The sequence below is a fragment of the Cheilinus undulatus genome, linkage group 7 (assembly GCF_018320785.1).
Source record: "Cheilinus undulatus linkage group 7, ASM1832078v1, whole genome shotgun sequence".
Lineage (NCBI taxonomy): Eukaryota > Metazoa > Chordata > Actinopteri > Labriformes > Labridae > Cheilinus > Cheilinus undulatus.
Window position 1 is genome coordinate 50,013,610 of NC_054871.1, and position 24,805 is coordinate 50,038,414.

General features: G+C 38.5%; 2 protein-coding genes across 3 annotated transcripts; both read left to right on the top strand.

The window, feature by feature from the left end:
* The first annotated feature begins 1,792 nt into the window (after positions 1–1,792).
* Positions 1,793–13,937, top strand: ankrd29 (ankyrin repeat domain 29). Of its 2 annotated transcripts, XM_041792048.1 has the most exons (10): positions 1,793–1,925; positions 6,892–7,002; positions 9,181–9,279; positions 9,588–9,686; positions 9,843–9,941; positions 10,556–10,654; positions 10,779–10,877; positions 11,019–11,114; positions 11,268–11,366; positions 13,632–13,937. In XM_041792048.1, exons 1-10 carry the CDS (start codon positions 1,914–1,916, stop codon positions 13,713–13,715), a joined length of 897 nt encoding a protein of 298 aa, XP_041647982.1. In that variant the 5' UTR covers positions 1,793–1,913; the 3' UTR covers positions 13,716–13,937. The 2 variants fall into 2 exon arrangements, with proteins under 2 accessions (XP_041647982.1, XP_041647983.1); XM_041792049.1 differs by lacking the exon at positions 1,793–1,925 and having other exon boundaries at positions 6,953–7,063.
* Positions 13,938–15,480: 1,543 nt separating this feature from the next.
* Positions 15,481–24,805, top strand: LOC121511751 (vacuolar protein sorting-associated protein 4B-like). The gene is made up of 11 exons (XM_041790523.1): positions 15,481–15,622; positions 16,645–16,756; positions 17,249–17,399; positions 17,538–17,596; positions 18,668–18,787; positions 18,944–19,100; positions 19,173–19,321; positions 19,404–19,485; positions 19,738–19,957; positions 20,103–20,243; positions 21,061–24,805. The coding sequence occupies exons 1-11, from the start codon at positions 15,602–15,604 to the stop codon at positions 21,160–21,162; spliced, it is 1,314 nt and encodes a 437-aa protein (XP_041646457.1). The 5' UTR covers positions 15,481–15,601; the 3' UTR covers positions 21,163–24,805.

A 24,805-nucleotide genomic window follows, 5' to 3' on the forward strand; every position in this document is an offset into this window, starting at 1 on the left:
CTGGTAAAACAAGGTTGACAGTGTATGGTTAAAGAGGTGACCCTGTTAGGCCCTCAGCTTAGTCCTGAATCCAGAATCCGGCCGCTGCTGGGATTGAGTTTGACACCCCGATCTAAAACCTCTCTCTACTTTTCAGCATTGATAGTTCCTCTTCAGATGTTAGAGCTGCCTACGCCATAGGCACTAATGCAACCCCATACCATCAGGGATGCAGACTTTTGAACTGAGCCAGGAGAACAACTCCTTTGTCCCTGCTGCCGTTGGCTTTTATAGTGATTAGCTGTGTGCCTGTTTCTTACTATGCATGTTTATTGTTGTATTGCATCCTGTTTCTTCAGCTTCTATTTGTTGTGTTTTTATGCTCTACTATGATCAGTCTGGATGTATGTGTCACAGGGATAATAGTGAACCTTAAACCTTGAACAAGCTGGTCCCTCTCCTCTTTAGTCCACAGGACACGGCACCTGTGGACTCTGAAAATAATTTCATTCCTCTGACCACAGAACAGTTGTCCATTAAGCCTCAGTCCATGTTAAATGAGCTTTGGTCCAGAGAAGATGGCGGTGTTTCTGGATCCTGTTCATATATGACAGCTTTAACTGTCATTGGTGGATGGCATGGCCAACTGTGTTGACAATGATTCCTGGAAGTGTTCCTGAGCCCATGCAGTGGTTTCAATGCAGATTCATGCCTGTTTTTAATGCAGTGGCCCCTGAGGGCCCTTCTTCCTGGTCCCTTCCTCACAGAGATTTCTCCAGATTCTCTGAATCTGTTGATGAAATTATGGACTGTAAATGTAGGGATATTTAAAATGTTGAGGAACATGTTTCTGAAATTGTTCCACAATTTTCAGAACCCTGCCCATCTTTACTTCTGAAAGACTCTCTAAAATGCTCCTTTTATACACAGTCATGTAACTGACCTGTTGATTATTAATGTTAGTGGTTGCAAAATGCTCCTCCGGTTGTTTTTATTAGTATCAACTTTTACTTTTCCAGCCTTTTGTTGCCCCGTCCCTATTTTTTTGAGATGTGTTGCTGCCATCAAACTTAAAATGAGCTAATATATTTCATGAAATTGTAAACTGTCTCAGTTTAAACATCTGATATGTTGACTTTGTTCTATTATGAATAACATTTGGGTTTATGAGATTTGAAAATCTTTTTTTAATTATTGATCTTCTACACAGTGTCCCAACTTTTTTGAAACTGTGGTTGTAATTTCCTCATTAGACCACTGGTTTAACAGTAGGTGGTTCACTGACACAGTCCAGACTTGAACTTGCCTGAAATTGCAAGAAAACTGCTGTAGTTCAGAGGTGAAAGTTCAAAATGTGCAACCAGTATATCAGCAGAAATGTTATATATTTATAAATCTATCAGTACATGCTAAAAAAGTACTAAATCAGGCTGTGATCTGTCACTTCTGATAATTTTGCCAAATATAACGTGCATCTCTAGCAATCAGCTCAACATATTGGTAAAATATTGTGTTTTTAATGAAATAAAATAAATAGAAAATGTTTAATGTTATAACGAAATTGTTAAAAAAAAAAGTGCATTGATTGCACAATTTTAGCCAATTCTGCAATAAAAATCACAAATATCAAAATGCATATGACGTAAAAAAAATGTTAACATGTAAATGAATTGAATTAATCCGGATATTTCGCTCTGAATCTGCTCCGTCTCTCTCTGCGCCTCTCTTCTGTCTCCACCAGTGTGTTTGCGCTCATCAGCGCCCCCCTGCGGCCCGCTGCGGCGCTCCGTGCAGCCCTGACCGCAGAGGATGAGCTCAGCTGACTTTGTGTCTGTTATTATGTCCTCCATCCATCCGCCAACACCCAGCCTCCATCAGCTCGTCTAATGACAGCGTGCGGCGCAGAAACATGAGTCAGCTGTGAGCTCTGCAGGATGTCTTTTAAGGTAAACCTTCATGTTTTTACGTCCTCAGCTCCTCCTGGCTGCAGACGCACAGACATCACATTACTGCAGCTTCCTCCTGCAGTCTGCTGCTCCTCATGATCAGCTTTATTTACGGCCTGGAGAGGAGGGTTTCACTGCAGCGGGATGTTTAATTCAATGTTTAAGGGTTTAAGTGCTATCATTGTGTCTGTCTCTGCTGCTATAATGAGGTGTAATGTTTCCTGTGGCCATCCTCTGATTCCACACATTAGACTCATTCAGATCACTGTAATCCTACCTGAAGAGAGTGTTTGCTCCATGGTTGATCACCTTTCATCCTAGGGCTGGGAAATAGACGCTGTTATATCACCTGTAATATCATTTATATTAGGGCTGTGCAGTATGGACCGAATATCTTGTCTTGATATTTTTTAGCTGGCGATGCAGGTTATATATATTTATGGGTATTTTTTTCTCTGTTTAAAATATATAGTTGTCTCAATAGCTTGATTATAATCTTTGAAACAATTCCAGTAAAAATCAAACTGTATTAAAGCTTGTCAAAGACAACAGAGACTAAAAATGTCAGAGGAGCCCAATAATAAGCAGGTTTTAATTTTTTAGGTGCACTAAAAAATAATTATGCCAAAACCGGGACTTTAAGTAATTGAATTATATGTAGATTTTTCATGTGGTTTTTATTAAAACATTACATTAAAGTAAAAAAAATAGTAATGAAGTTATTTGGCTCATATTTTGTTGAATTAGAGCTGTGAAAACTAGAGGTTAAGTGTTAATTTAGTTACTAAATATAAACCTAAGTAGATCTTCCACAAAATCTTTATTTGTTGATTTAAAAACACAATAAAATAGTTTGATCTCCCTGAATGGGAGTGAATCAGCAACCTGTGAGGAAGCAGCACCAACCCCCTACACCACCTAAAGCCCATCTCTCTCTCTCTCTCTCTCCCTCTCTCTCTCTCTCTCTCTCTCTCTATATATATATATATATATATACACACACATATGGACCTCAAAACTAGAGCAAACCCATCTGACCACTAAGAGTTTATTCAATTGTTGCTTTAATTGAGTTTATGCAAAGCATATTTACCTTTTTGCCTCATTTTCCTCCTGGTGTGCATAAATGCACAGGGAGGTTATTACTGTAAATAAAAAAGATATATTAATTTATTTTTAATTGTTTTATTTATTTATTTATTTTTGTTTCATCAACTTGTGCCATTGACAAAAATACCAAATACTCAACAATTGTTGTATCTTTTAACTCTTTAAATGCCATGTTTTTAATGTAAACAAACAAGTTTTTGTTATGTCATTGGTTAGTATTAACATTGATTGAAATACGTTATTAGTTTTTTTGTGAGGTCAGTTATTCTAAATACTCACGTTTTTCTCCCTTCTGTGCGTAAATGCACACCTTAAATCATGCTATTAAATATCATACATTTCAAAATTGTTTTACTGTTATTGAATTATATTTTTCCATTTAAGGTCAGCCCTGATCATAAATGTCAAATATTCATTCATTTTAATTTTTTTTAACCCTTTAAATTCCATGTTTTATCGATAATGTGACTGCATTTTTAAATGCAAAATACACAAAATATGATTTTTGCAGGTTACTGCATGAAAATTAGATAACCTATTTGTTGATCTGCACATAAACAAAACCTCAGAGAGTTAGTGAGAAGGAGAGCAGAGGGCAGGATAACCCTGAAATCTGGTGGAAAAAACATGTGTTCCCTGCCCTCTCCCATATATGGTAAAAGTGATGTCACGGGGTAAAAAAATGGTCCAGGTACAAATGTAAAGCCCCAACTCTCAAATGAAGCCCAGAGACCAGAAAATGCATGATTCATGCCTTAATGGCGTATGGATATAAAAACAGTGGTTTGAATGGGTTTCAATGGGGACTTTTTGCACACCAGGGATGTTAACGCTCTAAAAAAGGTTTACTTTATTTATGTTGGGCTGATTGTTGTGGCTGCGACAGAATTTTGAAAATTGTGCAAAAATGAAAAAAAAATACAATACATGATGATATTAATTGTGAAAGAGGGCAGAGCAAAAAATAACAACAGAGTGTGCATTTAAGGCTCAAGGGGTACCAGAGGATTAAATAACATTTTTATTTGATTTGATTTAGTTAAACTTAACCCCAAAATAAAGATGAATTATTATTAAAGCCTATCATTTTTTGAGTGTATCAAAATATGCAGAAAAACTCTAACTTGTGCACAAACATTGGCAACATTCATGTTTATTGAATTCATTTAAAAAATAACCTCTTCAATAAAATGTGTTTCAAACTGATCACATTTCAGTTGTTGTGGTATTATAAAGTGCAGAAAGGTCATGATCTTCAGTCCTGTTTGGACACCAAAAATGAGAAAGCAATGTCAAATTTGCACAAATACATTGGCAACATTTGGAGACATTTGGGTAGTTGGTGGTTGGTCGGCAGTGGCTCTCCACTGGGCTAGAGTCAGGACTGACCACCACATTAATGATTATGATACAGATTTCTTAATTTTTAAATTCATAACCATATTTGGGTCTGACATGGGCAGTCTGACTTTAGCTGGACCAAAAGATGGGACCAAAGAAAGCTGAAGTTGCATACTTCAAAATGTATTACAAAAATCTAAGGAATAGTCCTTTAAGTCTTTTTTTTTTTGTCAAATTAATTTTAATGTTAAACACTCATACTAATGCACTATCTATACCTTTTCTATACCTTATGTGCAAAGTGGAATAACATAAAGGATTTTTATGTCCAACAGTCCTTCACTAACATTTTAGTCTATATGAAGAAAACTTTCTTTAAGTCCTGGTTTACCAGAGATCTATTTTAATCTAGACTTGGTCTAGTCGTCTGTGTGAGAAAAAAGGCAGTCAACACACATTTTTCTTCAAAGTTGACAAAATCAACTCTGTATGAGATGAAATAAGATAAGAACACTCTCTAAATCCCTAAGGGGAATCTGGCTTTTAGTAGCCGTTTATAGTGTTCTACATTCAACGTCAGGAGAGCAGCACACAAATTCAAAATAAGAAACTCAACTTCAGAATACTCAAATCAAATAAAACTAATGTAACAAGGTGCAAATTCAGTCACAAGGTAAAATCATACATAATAGGTAACATTCACATTCAATAATATAACATGTTCAGTAATGTGTCACTAAACAGGAAGTTACAGTACTGTGCAGAACTTTTAGGCATGTTTTAGGCTAAGAATTGAGGCTGAAATGGGCGTGGATGTGGCGAGTAAGCCACCTGAAGGCGCCGTCAGGCACAAAGGAGGATTCACACAACCCCGGTCATGCTCTGGATGTCCTTGTATATTTGAAAAAATAACTAAGTCCACACCTTTAGAGTGGAGTAAAGGGTGGGTGTGGCAAGTATGACGAGGAAAGGAGCCACGGGTACAATTTGACCCTGAATGGCATGCCTGGAAGACCAGCTCCTGTAAATGGAGCGTGGCCTAGCTGCTAGGCCTTTGGTGCCCTACATCACTGATCATCAACTGGCGGCCCGGGGGCCACATCAGGCCCCCCAAAGCTTCCTGTCTGGCCCCCGAAAGATCATTAAATTCAGAAAAGGAGGAAATGAAGATTTTAAGAGCATCCTTTTTGCTTTAAATGTCTGCAGCTGTTAAATCCACCCCACAAACAATTAACACTGAAATAGTTTTACAATGACTAACCATTTGATCTGTTTTTACAGAAATTTACTGACAAAATTAGTCCATATTTGAAAAATGGTTAAGGTTGGCAGAAGTGTCGCAAAGATTGGGAGAAAAACGTTGTGAAAATAGGTTAAAATGTGTCAAAAATGGTAAAGGATGAAAAAGGGACAAAAGGTATCAAAAATTGGTAAAAAAAAAAAAAAAAAGACAAAAATAGTGCAAGAAAGTAAAGAACAGGGGTTAAAAAGTGGCAAAAATTGATAAAAGTGGGTTAAAGGGGAGAAAACATGCAGAAAAAGTGTTTTAAACGGGGTTAAAATCATGCAAAAATTGGGTTGATGAGGCATAAAGGGGCAAAAAGTGTCAACAATGGGGTAAAAGTGGGGAAAATGATTTTAAAGTTGCAAAATTGTTGAAAAAATGTGATAAAAGGGGTTAAAAGTGGCAAAAATAGAGGAAAAGTGGCAAAAATGGATGAAAGAGAGGCACAAAGGGGATAAAACATGCAGGAAAAGTGGTTTAAAAGGGGTTAAAATCATGCACAAATTGGGTTAATGAGGCAAAAAGGGGTTAAAAGTGTCAAAATGGGTTAATATTGGTGCTAAATGACAATCAGGGAGGTCCATTCTCTTGGATTTTCAGGGGTCCGGCCAATCCTGTTGTCAGGTCTGTCTCCTTGTGGCCTGCTGCATTCTAGATAATAGGGATAGATCTCACTGGTAATGACTCAAAATGTCCTGTAGTTTAAAGGAAACCACAAACACTACTGCAATAATATTTCAATCAGACCAAAATGTTGATTGAATTTTTGTGTATTTTAAAATCCAGCCCCCAGAGTTTCTGTTGAGACTAAGTCTGGCCCTTGTGCAGATGTACTTGATGAGCCCTGCCCTACATGCTCCCTCTGTTTAGTTCACAAAGATGCCTGAAGATTATGAAGTTTCTGTTATTCTGATACCTCCAATCATTAGAATAAAGGTTTGATAGTTTTGTAACAGATGGTTTTTGAAGTAAGAACACTATGACCAAAAAAACTCAATAAGTGAAAATGTCTCTGAGTTTCAGAAACAAACTGTCAGTGTGGTTTGATTTTCTCCAGGATCAAATGAAAGTTTATAGTTGTTATCAATCTTATATTCTTGTATCATCATTCAGCTAATGGATCTTTGCTTTTGTCCATGTTTTCCAGCCCTACTGCAGACTTCCTGTGCTGTTTACTGCCGGTGTCTAAGACTTTAATGGCGGTGTGTGTTGTTTGTGTTTACCGTGCAGAAGGACACACCCCTGGCTAATGCTGTGTTTTGGGCAGCGAGGAAGGGGAACCTGGCTCTCCTGCAGCTCCTGCTGAACAGTGGCCGAGTGGACGCAGACTGCAGAGACAGTGTACGGACGCCCTGCATGTCCCAGATGCTCTGCTGCACGCTTTACCCATAATCCACCAGTGGTAGGGGTACACAGAGACAGACCTCTGTGCTGCATGAGTCATCTCAACTTCACGTTTATGATTTTCTCCATAAAGTGTGAAGGACTGCAGAATTTAGTGGTTTCATTGCACATGTTTAAATACTTGTATAGCTGCTTTTCTGCTCAGGAAACAGTGTTGTAACCCCAAAGTAAACATGCAAAATACTCCTGAAGGCTGTAAAGGTGAACTGCATGTGTGGATATATTTTACCCAGGCTTTAACAAGACCTCTCAGCCACACTCTTCTTATGTTTGTTTTTTCTTGTTTTGTTTTGTTTTGTTTTGTTTTGTTTTTTTGCTGCAAAACAGAACGCAGGACGGCCAGCTGAGAATGTCAGACATCCTATTAATTGGTTTTTCTTTGGAAGCACAATGGATCCTGGGAGTTTCAGTGAGATCTTGTCTCTATAGAATCTCCACTGTGGAATCATTACTGCAGAAAAAGCCGGATGAAGGGGAGAGCTTAATGGGGCCAAGCTAAATGGGCCCATGCAGAGGTCAGCAAGATCATGGTCCACTGACAACTTAAAGGAGAAAATAATTCAGTAATTGCAAAGATTGGATAAAAGTGGCCTAATTAGGTAAGAGGTGGGGAAACTGGCAATAAAATAGGTAAAAAAAAAGAAAGGTGGTGGTGTTAAAGAGGGTCAGAAATGGGTTAAAAGAGGCAGTAAAGCGGTGGTAAGGGGTTAAAGTGGCAACAGCCAAAAAAATTGGTAAAAAAAAAGAAAAAGTAGTGGTGTTAAAAAGGGTCAGAAATTGGTTAAAAGAGGCAGTAAAAGGGTGTTCAGGGGTTAAAGTGGAAAAAGGGCAAAAAGTAGCAGAGAATAGGTTGAAAAATGGCAAAGATATAAAAAAAATAGTAAAGACTGGTAAAAATAGCTGGATAAAGTGGTGAAAAGGGGTTAAGAAATGGCAAAAAAAATAGGTTTAAGGAGGCATAAAGGAGCAAAGAGGGTCAAAAATGGCTTACAAGTGGCAACAATGTTGAAGAATGACCAGAGAAGTTGGTGACCAGGTGTTCAATAGTGGCAACAATTGGTTAAAGATTGGCAAAAACTGGCAATAATTAACAGGAGAGGTGTTGATAAGGGGTAAAAGAGTGGCAAAATGGGCAAGGACCATCAAAAATGGGTTCAAGAGTGGCAAAATGGGCAAGGACCTTTAAAAATGGGTTAAAAGTGGGTAAAATGGTTCATAAAAGGGCAACAATGGATGAAAAAGTGGGGTTAAAAGTGACAAAAAGGGGCTAAAATTGAAAATGGATTAAAGATTGGCAGAAATGGCCTAAAAGAGGCAAAAATTGCTAGATAAAGTGGTGAAAGGGGTTAAAGAGTAAAGGTGAAAGAGTGGGGACGAAAAGTGACCAAATTACAACTGAGCAGGGCCCAATCTCTGGGCTTTTCAGTGGCCCAGACAATCCAGTGGGCGGGGCTGACCACAGACAGCAGGTGTGTGATAAAACGTGACTTTTTTAAAAAGTTATTATTGGGCCTTTCTGCTTTCATTAGAGAGATGTGGGACAGTAGATAAAGCCAGGAACAGGGATGAGAGAGTGGGCATTGACATGAGGTTAAAGAGCCCCAGGTTGGACTTGAACCTGGACCCGGTTACCCTTCAGGGGGTGTGATTAACCACTAGGCCATCTGGGCCCAAAGAAACATGACTTCAGAAGAAAAGCAAACATGGAGGATGACCACCGTCCTCAGCTGGCTGTTCTGGCGTTGTACTTGCAGCAAAAAAAAAAAAAAAGAAAAAAAACAAAGAGAAGGAAGAGAAAGAGGGTGAAACCCCGGCTGAGATTACAGAATAGTATGTTTGCTGTAAAAGCATGTAACGTCTGGTTGATGCTGCCCGGTCTGCTGAATCCCATTGGCTGTTGTGGGTATTCAGTTTGACCTCTAGCATGTTTTAGATGAAGTGGTTTGGTATTGATGGCTGATATTGAGGTCGGGGAGGCACTGATGTGGTAGCACGTCATATAATAATCAGTACTAGGTGCCACGCACTTAAGAATTAATTGGAAAAATAATCAACCATCTGTTGGTGGAAACAACAAACGATTCCAGTTTATCGCCTCCATGTTTTTCCCCTCAGTATGGGACCACAGCGCTGATGGTGGCGTCCTACAGCGGCCATTATGACTGCGTCAAAGAACTGATTATGCAAGGAGCCGACATCAACTACCAGAGAGAGGTATGATGGGAAAATTCAACACAGAAATTCAGTAATTCTTTTGTAGAGACGATGGTGGATCTTTGGAAAGTTACCAAGCTGCAGAAAGTCAAAGTTTAGTTAACCAGAAATGTCTGATTACATTTATTATATCCACATCCACATCCAAGTAATTATCTTATTTCAATGTTTTAAAAAGAAATCAGGGCCCGAATTATAAAGACAAGTGTTATGTTAAATCAGATATTAAAGAATGTAGAAATATAAATGTTTATATGATTAGAATGACAACAAAAATGGCATTGTCTTCTTTTTTTATCTCTGTGCAGACAGGCTCCACCGCCCTCTTTTTCGCCTCTCAGCAGGGACACCAGGACATCATCAAGCTCCTGTTTGAGTTTGGCGCCTCCACGGAGTGTCAGACGAAGGTACGCAGCAGTGACCAGCTGCTTTATGACAGCGGTGTGATGGAGAAAGCTGCAGACTTCGAGTCAGAGAACCTCCTCTAATGATAAATGAACAGCAGGTTTTTGAGATGAGAATCAGCTGTTTGTTGTCACTGATGGCGTGTTTCTGTGTCTCAGGATGGCGGCACAGCTCTCACCGTCGCCTCTCAGTACGGACACCCAAAGGTGGTGGAAACCCTGCTGAAGAATGGAGCCAACGTTCACGACCAGCTCAATGTAAGAGCGCACATTAAAGGGAAACTTCAACATTTTGGCAAATTCGCCCATTGCCATAATTAATGGCAATGGGCGAATTTGTCAAAATGTTGAGGTATCCCTTTAAAACCAATCTGCTCTCATCAGTACGTTTACATGCACTTAGAAAGCCTGAATGTTCTAATTTAACTTAAGGATCATTTATCTATGAAAATAGATCCATGCGTTTGAAATGATACAATCATCACTGCCCACATCTTCATGTCTCTTTTATGATGGGTTGAACTAGTCTATGATGAAGATCTGGATACTCCAGTTTTTACACTCTCCTATTGAACATACTACACACAATCTACACAGACACATAAAGAGGTGGAGGGTTATTTTGCACACATTGTCCCAGCAGCAGCAGGAATCCAGTCACTCAGGTTTCTACAGATCGCTGAGTCAGACTCGACTCTCTTTGGCAGGAGAAGAGTCGACCTCAGGCCGACGAAAACACCAGACTGCACAAACGCACATTTAGAATCCTGAACAAACATGCTAAAAATAGGCCTTTTTGGTTTGTCTGAAGCTTTTTTTTTATCAGTAGGAAAGTTTAAATCTTATGTGTGAGATGGTTTTCTGTGTGTCAGGATGGTGCCACCCCTCTGTTTCTCGCTGCCCAGGAGGGTCATGTGACAGTGATTCGTCAGCTGATAGCGGCCGGGGCGAAGGTCAACCAGGCCAGAGATGTAACGACCTCCTCTTTTACTTAAAAATATCCCTCCTGGTTATCTAAACCCTGAATCACTTCAGTTACAGTCGCCTCCTCCCTCTCCTGCCCTTCCTCTCTCCTCCTCTCCTCGTGCTCTGCAGGACGGTACTGCCCCCTTGTGGATGGCGGCTCAGATGGGTCACAATGAGGTGGTGAAGGTGCTTCTGCTACGTGGAGCAGATCGAGACGCTGACAGACAAGTAAGCACTTATTTGATGCTCTTAAAAGGATATCTGGCCTTTGTTTAAGCCCCAAACAACCGTCTTAATTCTCACAGAGAAAGGGAGTAAGAGTACCTTGATTTAGGGGTCCATTGAATATCCTCTCTGTTGTATTTAAAGGATGGATCCACAGCGTTATTCAAAGCAGCTTTAAAGGGACACAGCAGCGTCATGGAGGAGCTCCTCAAGTTTTCTCCTTCACTTGGCCTTCTAAAGGTAGACCACGCTGCTGCAATAAAAATAAATGATTCAAAATAAATACATGATTTCATGTCTGCATGATCAACTGACAAAGTAAAGAGCATGCTTCTTTCTGTTTATTCCAAAGTGGAGTATATAAGCATTATCAGCTTCATATTTTGTCCTCAGAATGGATCCACTGCCCTTCATGCTGCCGTTATGGGAGGAAACCTGCGAAGTGTTCTGCTTCTGCTGGGTGCAAATGCAGACCCAATGCTACCAAACAAGGTGAGACACAGAGACCTGAAGGAGGACTGGAAGAGAACAGTGGATGGGAAGTGTTGGAGACACTGCATGTGCCAACAATCTTTGCAGAGGGATTAAACAACCAGGGGGGTTGCTAGGGATTTTGGGGCCCTAAGAAAAAAATTACACAGGACCCCCCTAAGTCGGTCAGCCAGGCAAAAAATGTTGTTATTTTTAAATATCTACAAATTCTGTATTTTTAAACAATAATTTCCCTTTATTAACGAGCAATATTTCAGTATGGTTGAATTAAACTTACTTTCCTTCACATTAGTTAATAGTTAATGGCACAGAGCCAGGCAGCTGAGCTCTGATCAGAAGCATTTCCCTAAATTTGAGAGGATTGTATTTCTCCAGAGTGGGCATGGCTTCAGCTCATTCGACACGCCCACACTATCCTAGAGCATGTCTTACAACAAACCTAAAATTATTTTTTTCTATCACTTTACAGTAACTTTAGAAAGAGTAACCAGCAGAGTCAGACTAAAGGCAGTCTCGCATCATTTGCCTGCACCGGTTTGCACACGTTGTTGTGATATCAGAGAGATGATCTGACTGGTAATAGTGAAACCGGTGGCTGGAGATAAGGTCACATTTAGTTCAATGGAAGGAGAAGGCTTCAACAAGCTGATGGTATGTGGGAAAACCTAGCTCCCCTGCTGGTGCAACCAGTGAGACTTCTCCAAGGAGTAACGCTCACTGAAAAATCTGGAGGCGAATGCCACTACTTTTGCCAAGTGCCTTATACAACCCAACATCAAAAATATTGAAATGTCCCTTTAACTTCTGTTGCTTCAGGGATCATTATTAAATTAACAGGCAAAGAAGAGCAGATTTTAACCCATTTAGATCTGATGTAACATTCATGTGTTACCTTTAAAGGGATACTTCAACATTTTGGCAAATTCGCCCATTGCCATAGATCCTATAGTCTTAGTAATAGTTTAATTTCCTTTAGTTGTCGGTGCAAGCTGTTTCTAGATCTGGGGGGACCGTTAAACCAGCTGCACCGCTAACCTATGTTAGCAGACGGACTTTATGCTTTCCTTCATCAAACTCATCAAATACACAATCCAACAACTCCAAAACGCTCTCGTGGACAAGTTGTGACCTGTACATTCACCACACTATGAAATATAATTATGTAACATTATGACACATGAAGCAAATACACGGAACTATTTCTTGAGTGAACCACTGGGCGGAGTGACACAGTGCAGCAGCCATGTCTGGAGTGTAGTTCTGGCTTTGCATTTAACTTTAAAACATCTCCGTCTCGTAATGTTTCATGATTATTTCATAGCGTGGTGAATGTACAGGTCATGACTTGTCCATGAGAGTGTTTTAGAGTTGTTGGATTGTGTATTTGATGAGTTTGATGAGGGAAAGCATAAATTCCATCTGCTAACATAGGTTAGCGGTGCAGCTGGTTTAACGGTCCCTCCAGATCTAGAAACAGCTTGCACCGACAACTAAAGGAAACAGACCTATTACTAAGACTATAGGAAATATGGCAATGGGCGAATTTGCCAAAATGTTGAAGTATCCCTTTAAGACCTGGTGCAGTGTCAGTGCATTTTTGATTATCTGTTTGTTTGACCACAGAACAGTCTTCCATTTTGTCACAGTCCTTTTAAACACACAAAGACATAACCCTGCATAAAAACAACCTCTATTAACTTTTGGATTTCTGAAGAACTGCATGAGATTACAGTGCAAAAAAAAAATCAATATTTCTTAGCCTGAATTGCAGAAAGAGACATAAAATCCAAACATTTGGAAGCTTAGATGTTTGGTTTTAGCTAGTAACAGCTGCCTCTGCCTTTAAGTTTAACATTTTAAAAATGATCAATCAATCAATCCAGCGTTTGACATCATTATCTGGGTCTTTGTTGTTTTAAGGAGAGAAATTAAGGGCTGCCTTACTACTGACACCATCCCATTCAGAAATGCAAAACATACTACTAGCAGGTTATTGATTACTTGTTCCAAATTAAGGAGATTAAGTGTAATTTATGAAAATACCCATCCTTAACACCAGCAGTCATAATTTTACATTTTCTTCCACCAGTATCTAAAGAAAACACTTGACTCTTATCAACGTTGTGTTGTGTGTGTTTCTGTTTAAATTTAATTTAGACTTTTTCCCTTTGTGCTTTGGAGTTGTCATTTGTCTGACACCTTCAGGCCACCGTAGCAGAGGAACAGGATCAGTGGTAGATAATTTTGTAAATTTTGTTTTTGCAGAATAATGAACTCCCTGCAGATCTAACGAAAAGCGACCGCATCCTTAAACTTTTACATCCCAAAATGATCAACGGGGGCAGTTGATGACCGCTGTGGTGTCCTGCCTTTATGCCTGCCTGTAAGACACTGACGAGGGAAAATAAAACGCCAACTCTACAACATGTACTGTACAAGGTGCCTGCTTTTGGTTCAAATAAATCTGTAAAATGTCAAATAAACTGAGTAAATCTAGAGCCACACAATGTGAAATAAACATCTCTTCTCCTGTGCTTCGTCTTCTCGACCCTCTACAGTAAATGCCTTTATTTTTACCCTCAGTGTTGTAAGATTTTTAGATATTTTGCAAACTTTTTCTTTGCCTTTTTAATAGATGTAATAAATTAATAAAGTCTAAATATTGAAGCAATAAGTGGCAGTTTGTGCGTTTATTTTATGGGGAGGTCATCGGTCATACAGGCACACTGTGGTTAAAACAGGATTATTTTAACATCAATAAAAAATGACGTGTCATTAAAAAATCGTTTTACACAGACTGGAACAATTAATGCCGAATACTGAGAAGATTTCTTTTAATTCACTCTGACCGGTTATTTCCTGCTGTAAAAACATTTAAAGCAGTGATACTAAACATGTTGCTATTTTGTGATTATTTGTGGCTTTTTTATGTCTTCATTTTAAATATTATTCCCCCCAAACGTTATAAAAGGGAAACTTTTTGCCCTTTTTCACCATTTTTGCCACTTTTCACCCATTTAAGCTACCTTTTGCCATTAAATACCACTTTTTTTTCCTACTTTTTTGCCCATTTTGACACTTTTTTTTTGCAACTTTTCACCCATTTTTTGCCACTGTTGTCCCAGTTTTGCCACTTTTCACTATTGTTTCTCCCAATTTTCCCCCAATTATGCTACCTTTTGTTATTAAATACCACTTTTTTCTAGTTTTTGCCATTTTAACCACTTCTTTTTGCCACATTTTTATTCCATGTTTTCCCTTTTTCACTTTTTTTTTTGCCATTTTTCACCCATCAAGCTTCTTTTTCCATTAAATACCACTTGTTTCATCTTTTTTGTTTTTTGCCCCTTTTTGCCACATTATCTTGCCACTTTATTGCATTTTTGCCCTTTTTCACCATTTTTTGCCATTTTTTTTTTTACCTATTTAAGCTATCTTTTGCTATGAAATACAACTTTTTTCCTACTTTTGCCCATTTTGGCACTTGTATTGCAAATTTTTACCAATTTTTTGCCACTTAAATCCTATTTTTGCCCCTTTTTACCATTTTTCTCCCAATTTTCACCCATTTAACATACCTTTTGTCATTGAATCACACTTGTTTCCTAGTTTTTGCCCATTTTAGCCACTTCTTTTTGCCAGTTTTATCCCAGATTGCCATTTTCACCATTTTTTGCCACTTTTCGCCCATTAAAGATTCCTTTTGCCACCAAATACCACTTGTTTCCGAATTTTCTTTTACATTTTTGCCACTTTTTATTCTTTTTTTTCTTTGTCATGTGTTGTTGTTTGTCATCCATTTTTGCTGCTTTCTGACCCCTTTTCCATTTTCCCTCCCCATTCTTGCCCCTTTCCACCCGTTTTGTTGCTTTTTGACCATTTTTGCCACCATTAATTAATTTTAAATGCTACTTAAGCCGTTTTTGCCACTTTCACCACTTGGATCGTGGCTCTTGCAGAGGTATTTTCAACAATTTGGCTCTTTGGTTGAGCAGGGTTGAGTAACACTGATCTGAAGTATGTGATCTATAATTAGCCACTACCTGCCCAATGACAATACATGACGTCAGGGGACCATCGCGGAAATGACAGCAGTCTTTGTTTTGATGCGGAAGTGAGTCGGTGTTTTGAATGTTTTTTCCAGTTAAAGTTTCTGTAAATTTCAGCCTTACCGGACGAAAACAGGCGAAAGTTTGAAAAGAAGCGACTAAAGTTTGATGAAATCGTAAAATCTGATGGCGGGAGGAAATTTACAGGTGAGTTTGAAACTTTTGCTCAGCTGTTCGGTTATATAACAACGAGTGTCGTCAAGTTATAATTCTTTACTGTGAAACTCTCAACGTTTTATTCGTTTAAAATATATATTTCAGAACGTTTGATTTTTTTTTTTATCATTGCTAAAACTAAGAGACAAGGTTTGTAAGTCATATCTTATAGTTTAGGTATTGGCCAATAACACATTTCCCCTAATATACCGTCATTTATTCACATTATTGTGGTTAAAAGGTTGTGAAAACCTTCTTTGGTTGGTGTTTGTTTGGCCTTCTATTGTGGTGAATAGAACCCACTAAAGCGCAAAATGTAAATAATAAGAATCCAGAAATGTTTAAATGATTCAAACAAGGAAAATGTGATGGAGCTCACTGGTAGACGTGCTCCTGTCCCGAGTTTAATGAAACGTGTTGCATCACATTGAAAATGTCTATTTCCAAAAAACAACATATGTTATCACTTTAACATTAAAAATCTTGTCTTTGTGCTTCATTATATTGAATATGTATATATATATACATTCTTATAGGTATATGTACATGTATTTTCTCAGGTATCAGAATCTCTTAAAATTCTTTTTCTTTTTTGTATGATGAATGGACTGGCAAGATGATATGATTTCATTAAGCAAAATTGTTGTATTTATTTATTTATTTTCATATCCAATCATGCTATTATCATATGTTACCAAGTACCTACTTACCTGTGGATTGTTCCAGGTGCTGTAAAACTTTCCTAGTCTTTCTTACCCTTGTTCCAACTTTTTCGGAATATGTTGGAAACCCACAATTCAGAATGTTTATATATCTCAAGAAAACCAACTGTTTTTTAAGTGTGACCATTGAATATCTTGGCTGTATGCTGTGTTCATTTGAATTTAGGTTGGAAAGGATCTGCACAACACTGTTGTTTTTAATTCACATTTTCACGTGTCCCAACATTTTTGGAACTGGGGTTCCTTTTCCCTTCACTGACTAAAACTCCCTTTGTTGTTTTATTTTGTCAGAAAGCGATTGACCTCGCCACCAAAGCTGCACAGGCAGATAAAGCCAAAAAGTACGAGGAGGCCCTCAGACTTTATGAGAGCGCCGTGGAGTACTTCCTTCATGTTGTTAAGTGTAAGGAGCTTTTCTTTATCCTGTGATTTTCTTCAGTTCTTCGTTTTAATCTATTTTTCTAGGGTTGTCTTGACACAAGTATAAACTTTGAAACCATACAAGTTGAAATCAAATGATAATATCCCTGCTTTGATACCATCACAATAAAAACTGAAGTCCAAGTCACCAAATTGTGCAACAACAGCCACTGTGCTGTTACAAAACATTTAGTCTAAAAATGTCTATGTGTTCAACATGTTAAAACCAACTTTATGGTCATTTGCACTCATGTTTTTGTGTTATTGTGCTTGCATTTGTTGTGGCGTGTTGGTATCAAAGCAAACAAGCTTTTGGTTAGAAATTTAACTGAAGATCTTTAGTTTTTAAAGCTTTGGTATTTTTGAAACCAACAATTTAAATGATTGCGATAGCTTCATTTGAAAATATTTAATATGAAAAAGTATTTGAGATTCTGACAGCCTTTCACTAATCTCCATGCCATGTCTACTTCAGATGAGGCTCTTGGTGAGCGTGCAAAAGACAGCATCAGAATGAAGTGCAAAGACTACCTGGAGCGAGCAGAGCAGCTTAAAGAATGCCTGAAGAAGAAGGAGAAGAGTCCTCCAGCCAAACCAGTCAAAGAGTCACAGTCTGATGACAAAGAGTGAGAATGACCAATAAAACCGTGGGATTAGTTAGCTTCCTGGTTATTTGAAAATGCTGTAATTTGAAATAATGACAAACGAATTCAAGACCCTAGAAAAGCAGACAATTCTAATGCAAGCCATTGGTTTTATTTTAGTAATGAAGATGGGGACGGAGAGGATGCAGAGAAGAAAAAATTCCAGGAACAACTCTCAGGTAAGATGTCAACTAGGGTTTGGGTTTGAGACAATATGGCAAACACAGATGTTTCCCTAATGTTTTCAAAGTGTCAAAAATCACCTGATTTCAAGTGTTATAACTATAATTTTTTTTATCTAAAAATAAATATCCACCTACATCAGCTGTGAATATCAAACTATGTGGTGTATAAATGTCAGCTTGTATTTGCTGAATATTTAAACCTATATCAGGTGTAAATATCAGTCAATATCGGCTGTAAATATCAGCCTATATTAGCTTTAAATATCAGTCTACATCGGCTATAAATATCAGTCAATATCACTTGTAAATATCAGTAAATTTCAGTTGTAAATATCAGTCAATATCAGATGTAAATAACAGCCTATATTAGCTGTAAATATCAGCCTACATTAGCTCTAAGTATCAGGCTATTTTTTCTGTAAATATCAGCCTACATCAACTGTAGATATCGGGCTACATTAGCTGTAAATATCAGCCTACATCAGCTGTAAATGTATGGCTACATCATCTGTAAATATCACCCTACATCAGCTGTTAATGCATGCCTACATCAGCTGTAAACTTCAGCCTACATCGACTGTAAATGTCAGGCTACGTTATCTGTAATTATCAGCCTATATCAGCTTTAGATATTAATCGTTTTAGGCTGTAAATATCAGCCTACATGGACTGTTAATTTCAGACTATATCATATTTAAGTGATAACTATAAAGGCTGTAAATATAAACTTTTTCTGCTTTAATATCAGTCTATACTGGCCTATATTGGCTGTAAACATCAGCTTATATAGGCTTTAGATATCAGACTATTTCATTTTTAAATAACAGACTATAAAGGCTGGCAATTTCAACCTTCACCAGCTGTAGAGATCAACCTTTTTCTGTGGTAAATATCAGCCCATGGTTAATATTGGCCTACATCAGCTGTAAATATTTAGGAGTTTAATGAAGGTGTGTTATTTTCTTTCTTTTATGACGTGGGGTATGGTGAATACAGACAACAGAAAGGTTGAATTATGAAACAAAAAGTCAAACAGCAAATAAAACCCATCCATCTCTTCTCAAGGTGCCATCGTCATGGAGAAACCAAACATAAAGTGGGACGATGTTGCTGGACTGGAAGGAGCCAAAGAAGCTTTAAAAGAAGCTGTGATCCTACCAATCAAATTCCCTCACCTGTTTCAAGGTAATCTGAAACGCCAGATTGACTGTTCCATGTATAAATATCATGGGATATATTTCACATCATGGGCCAATCAGAGCACTAAACCATTAAGCATAAGCGGACTGTAATCCTCCTCATAATGAAGAGTATGTAAGGATGGTGTTTCTGTCTGCATAGGGAAGAGGAAGCCTTGGCGGGGGATTCTTCTGTTTGGACCTCCAGGAACAGGAAAGTCCTACCTGGCTAAAGCTGTCGCCACAGAAGCCAACAACTCCACATTCTTCTCCATCTCATCCTCTGACCTTGTGTCCAAGTGGCTCGGAGAGAGCGAAAAGTGAGTCCCAGCCTCTTAACGATGGTAACGTCCAGTGAATAGACCTCTTATTTCTACTGTTTTTATCTACAGGTTGGTGAAGAATCTGTTCAGTTTGGCCCGACAGCACAAACCATCAATCATTTTCATCGATGAGATCGATTCTCTCTGTGGATCTCGAAGTGAGAATGAGAGTGAGGCGGCACGGAGGATCAAGACAGAGTTCCTGGTGCAGATGCAGGGTGAGCAACAGGAGAAAACAAGAAGGTTTGATTAAGAAGGGTTGGTTTTTATGAAGTTTTAGAGATCTGTTTCTCCTTTCAGGTGTGGGGAATGATAATGATGGCATCCTGGTGCTCGGAGCTACAAATATACCGTGGACCCTGGACTCTGCCATCAGGAGAAGGTCAGCCATACTTTTGAAATTTCATCAGAAACATCTTTTATACATGATAATTTATCCATTTAGACAGAAAAACAACAAATAAGTCATAAAACATATTAAATACTGTCTAGTCATTGTATGTAGTACTTCAAAATTTCATTGGCAACTGCAGCCTGGCAGCAACACAAAAAGATAAAAAAGGTTAAAAGTATAAAATATAAACCATTATGAACACATTGTAACATAAATTTGATGTTTTATTGTCGTTTATAGGTTTGAAAAGCGGATCTACATCCCTCTCCCTGAGGGCCCCGCTCGCACCACCATGTTCAAACTTCACCTTGGTTCTACCCCCAACCAGCTGATGGAGGCCGACTTCATCACTCTGGGTAAAGACACGCAGGGTTACTCCGGGGCAGACATCAGTATCGTCGTCAGAGACGCTCTGATGCAGCCAGTCAGGAAGGTTCAATCAGCAACGCACTTTAAAAAGGTAAAAACACACCTGGAGCCATCATTATTATTACTGTGTGTGTTTAAAGTCTATTCCATAAGGTAACAGAGTAAACCTGTCTTTATTCAGGAGTAATAAAGTGTCTTATTCTCTTTGTCTTTTGTCTGTACTCATATCGATGAAGGTTCGAGGACCATCAAGAAACAATCCAGATGTTGTTGTGGATGACCTTCTGACTCCGTGCTCCCCTGGTGATCCTGGAGCCATCCAGATGACATGGATGGAAGTTCCTGGGGACTCACTTCTAGAGCCGGTCGTTTGCATGGTGAGATATGAACTTTTCTGCACTTTTTAACAGTCAAATTATGCTCTTTTAATGACGGGAAAGAAAGCTGTCTCCCTGATGTTTGTGTGAGTTCTATGATGGGCAAAAAATAAATAAGAGCTCTTAGGGTTAAGATTAAAGATAATAAATGTCTTAAAAGATGAGATTTTTTTTCTTGGGCTCTTCATCCATGCTGCAGTCACAGAAACTTAACATTGTTTTCATTAAATACAAAATAAATGAGAGTGAGAAGCCCTTTGTGCACCACAGTAATGTTTACATGCTATCAAGAACTATGCAAAAAAGCTGCAAGCTGTGGATAGGACAGGAAAGTGCTCTGGTAACTAGTGAGAAGTCACGGCATGCCAGAAAAAAAGTCCTCAAGGGGTAAAATTTAGAAATGTGTACTGGAGAGTGCCTGCCCCATGTACAGAGGCTGATGTCCTTGAAGGAGTTGGCCCAGGTTCAGGTCACGCCTGTGGATCCTTTCCTGCACATCATTTCCCATCTGTCTCTTTCTAACTTTATCCTCTGTCCTATTAAAATAAAGCAATTGAAGCCCATAAAGGAAAAAAGCGTCTTAGTGAGTCAAGAAAATACTTCGGTCTTTATAATTTTATGTCAGAAAACCGATTTGTTTGGCACTATTCCTTGAAAAACATAGAATTCATGACTTTAAATGAGAGCATCTTTGTACTGCTTGAGCTCCAACCCCACCTGTAGGTTCCTGCCTATCATCATATATTGGTGTTGTTATATCCAGATGACTGCATTAACCCACTTCTTTCTTCTCTGATATTTCTGTCTTTCCATGCAGCTCGACATGCAGAGGTCGCTGGCAAACACCAAACCCACGGTGAATGAGCAGGACTTGGAGAAACTGAAGAAGTTTACTGAAGATTTTGGTCAGGAAGGTTAAAAACTGTCTGTCGCTAATCGTCTTTAATATCATTAGATTTATCTTTCAGTCTGTAAAACATCAGAAACTATAAAAATATTCATGAAAGGTTACTGAAGCCTAAAATAAACATTTAAAATTCTGTTACAAAAGAAAAACAAGCTAGCACCATAAACTGTATAAAGAAGTGGACATTCATCTCTCTGAAGCTTCTTCTGCTGTGGCCGTCTTTGTTTTGGAGCATAGAGGGATTTGGATAGCTGGAGAGAAGAGAAGGGGAAACACTAAACTATCAGCTAATATTTTATTTAACATCCTCATTTTGGCTTAAACGCTGAGATGGAGCAGACCGAGGGAGACCATGATCAGTGATGATGATGATGAATCAGACCTCACTAGAGTTTTAACTACTCTACACTCGTCCAATTCTTTAGACAATCTGTGGTCGATATTTAGGGTTAATTTTTTAATGGTTCTCTTTGACTCTGTATTATTTATCCAGAATCATTCTCTTTAATTTATTTTCTCTACATACTAACAAACAAATCCACTTTTGAAGCACTTTTTTATCACTAATAGACATCATGTTTACATCTTTGTAAGCTTTCTTGTTTTTTATGTTTTATTTTTGTTTTTTTTGTTGGCCTTACTTCAACTTAAGCTGTTTCTATTTTTGAAGAACAGTTCCTCTTCATTGTCGTTTATCGTTTTTGGTGATGCTTTGGTTGGTAAATGCGCATCTTAAACACAGCATACCTCTGATTATAGTCTGGCATACCGTGGAGTCATATCGCCTTAAAGAAAACCTCATCTTAGGCTTTAACAACAGGAAATGATGCAGTTAAATGTGCACATGCTCAGACTGTTTTAACCTGTAGATGATTATGTTTGACTGCATGAAATATAGAGCAGTAGTTCTCAGCTGGCCTCGGGTCAGGACCCACCACCACCTCCATGTCGACCAATAGAGCTCCAGATTTCTGAAAATTCCAAGTCATGATCTAGTTTCATCATTGTTGTTTATTATTTGAATCCAACCAAATTAAGTCAGCTGGTGGTGTTTGTTTTTAAAGAAAAGAAGCATCAAATGAAGCACCAGAGGTGGTGGTTTGAGTACTTTAAAGGTAAAGGACTGTTGTATTCATGGAAAAGTACAGTTACTGTGGTTAAAATGTACTTAAGTTAAAGTAAAAGTACTAGTCTAGAAATGTACTCAAGTAAAAGTTAAAAGTATTCAGAGTTTTTACTTCAAGTACTTTCTCCAACCAGGTTGTTCAGGTGAAGTCACACCCCTATAATAAGAGGAATACACAACAAAAATGACAGTGTTAAACTAATCTAGAGTCAAATTAAAAGTGCCTATACTGGTCCACACTAAAGTTCACTTTTAAAGTGTTAAATAGTTGACAGTATGACAGAGCTGCTGTAACTCAGAAAATCTGTGCTAAAGCCGGGTGTACACTGTGAGATTTTCCTCTGATTCAGCCATGAATTTTGAGTCGCTTTACTCACTTTGAAGTCTGGCCGACTTTCAGTCGGATTGGGCGTCGTTTGTCATGCTATGTACAGGGGGGATACGACGGCCGACCGCGGCCCAACTACAACCTTCAAACCTGCTCCCAACTGGTCGGAAGGATTTCTGGCATGTTTGATATTTTGGTTGTACGACTCCAGACACTTCACAGTGAGAGCAGAAACTCAAGCAGAATAAACAAGTTTGGGAGATTGTTTTCCTTTGTAAACTGTCAGACAACATCCTAAATTATCATGACAACAGCTAGAATGACTCTGATGCACCCCGCTATGATAAAGGAAATAGACTAGCAGGAAACATTCCAACCCACAGCTGACACAGATGGTGGTAATGTTAGTGTTTGTGGGATAGAGAGAGGTAGCGGGAGAGATAGAGGGGGTAGAGAGAGAGAATATGACTGGAAACACTTCACCATCAGTGTGTGTGACTTCTAAAAAAGTCCATCCTGACTTCACTCGCACAGTGTGAGCACTCAGGCCGTGCAGGACCGTCGGATCGTACAGTGTGTCATAAGTAATTCAGTTGCACGGTATGAGATGACATTCTGCCACAACCATCGTATGGTTGGCTTAAAATCGCACAGTGTATACCTGGCTTTAGCTGGGTTTCCTCTGGCAAACAGAACAAAGCAGACAGTCAGCCTCAGAGCAAGACAATGCATACTGATTAAGAATATGATATATGCAGCTTTGAAGGACACTCCAAGTCACAGGCAGGAACTCTAACCCTGTGGATAACTTCCCTCATGGGGCAAATGTGAGCCACATAGTTTTGTCTCCATGTTAGCACTAGTCAGACCATATTATTTCATAAATGGATCTGGAGAATATCCATGCATCACAATGTCAACTTTGTAAAACAGGCTAAGAAGTTTTGGGAGTGAAAAAAGTGGAAGCAAATTAAGAATATCGTCTGGTAGGACACTCCTGGTGCCTTGTTGTCCCCTGTGCTACTTCTTTTCTTGTTACTTGTCTCAATGTGAGTGACAGAGGGAAATAGGAACAGGATGACTGGGGATAACTCTGTAACTAGAGTGATTTTATAGCTGGCGCTCGCTCACATTGCATGCAGTTGGGCATGTTGCAACATATCTAAAAGAGACTATATGCAAGGACAGGAATATGGTGTTCCTTGAGACTAAACCTTGATTTTTGGTGTGCCTTGGCCAAAAAAAAAAAAAAATTTCGGATCATATGACTCTTAAAAGATTTGAACTAACACTGGTGGACCAACACTGTCAAAAATCTCTAACACTAAAGACTATTTCACTCAGACCGGAGTTAGAATCAACTCTGAGTAATTTAACCCTGACATATCAACACTCTAGTTTTTGCTGTTTATAGATGTGATAGGAAATCACTCTCTCAATGTTCTACTGTGCTATACACAGAAGTGGAAAAAGTACAATACTGAAGTAAAAGTACAGTTCCTCTGTAAGTAGAAGTACCAATCTCAAATTATCCTAAGAAAAAAACAGTACAAGTACTTAAAAACACTACTCAGTTACAGTAATAAAAGTAGATGTAATGAGCTACTTTCCACCCCTGAGAAGTCCTAAATCTCTACTTTGATGTGAATGTGCAGCTTGAAGCAGAAAGCTTCGGTCATCAGAGAAAGCTCATCGATATTGCATCGTCATTTTAACTAACTTAAAGCATGGTCATGCTGCCTAGCTATGTTGAACTCACTTTATGGTATGCTCCTCTGCTATTTTCCCTTTAAAATAATTAGGTTAGATGCTTAAAAAAGTGGGAATTTTATCCATAAAATGTGTAAATGTTGATGTTTTTAAACGTGTACACTTATTTTTGATGACTAGATCATAAGCAGTTTCTCAGGGGACATTGTTGGGTTTGTTTTGAAGTCAAATATTGTACAAGAACAATTTTATAAACCCTGAAACTTCTTAAATGTGCAAAAATATCTACAATTTGCATGGCCAGTTACTCTGATTTAAATGCACTAGGGATCTTGTCAGTTTGCTGCTGCTGTCTCTTTCTAGGTTTGAATTTTGTCTTTATATGAAGTTTTTCTTATTGGGTTTTCCTGAAGTCACTTGTTTGTTTAACTCTGATAAAACTGAAGGTGGTCATTTGCACTTTTTTACTTCCTGTGTGACGTGTTCTGTGA

Coding starts and splice junctions, on each gene's coding strand:
- ankrd29 (XM_041792048.1), top strand. Junction 9,280..9,587: donor ACATCAACTACCAGAGAGAG/GTATGATGGGAA, acceptor ATCTCTGTGCAG/ACAGGCTCCACCGCCCTCTT. Junction 10,878..11,018: donor ATCGAGACGCTGACAGACAA/GTAAGCACTTAT, acceptor TTGTATTTAAAG/GATGGATCCACAGCGTTATT.
- LOC121511751 (XM_041790523.1), top strand. CDS start 15,602: ATGGCGGGAGGAAATTTACAG. Junction 16,757..17,248: donor CTTCCTTCATGTTGTTAAGT/GTAAGGAGCTTT, acceptor TGTCTACTTCAG/ATGAGGCTCTTGGTGAGCGT. Junction 19,101..19,172: donor TGGCTCGGAGAGAGCGAAAA/GTGAGTCCCAGC, acceptor TTTTATCTACAG/GTTGGTGAAGAATCTGTTCA.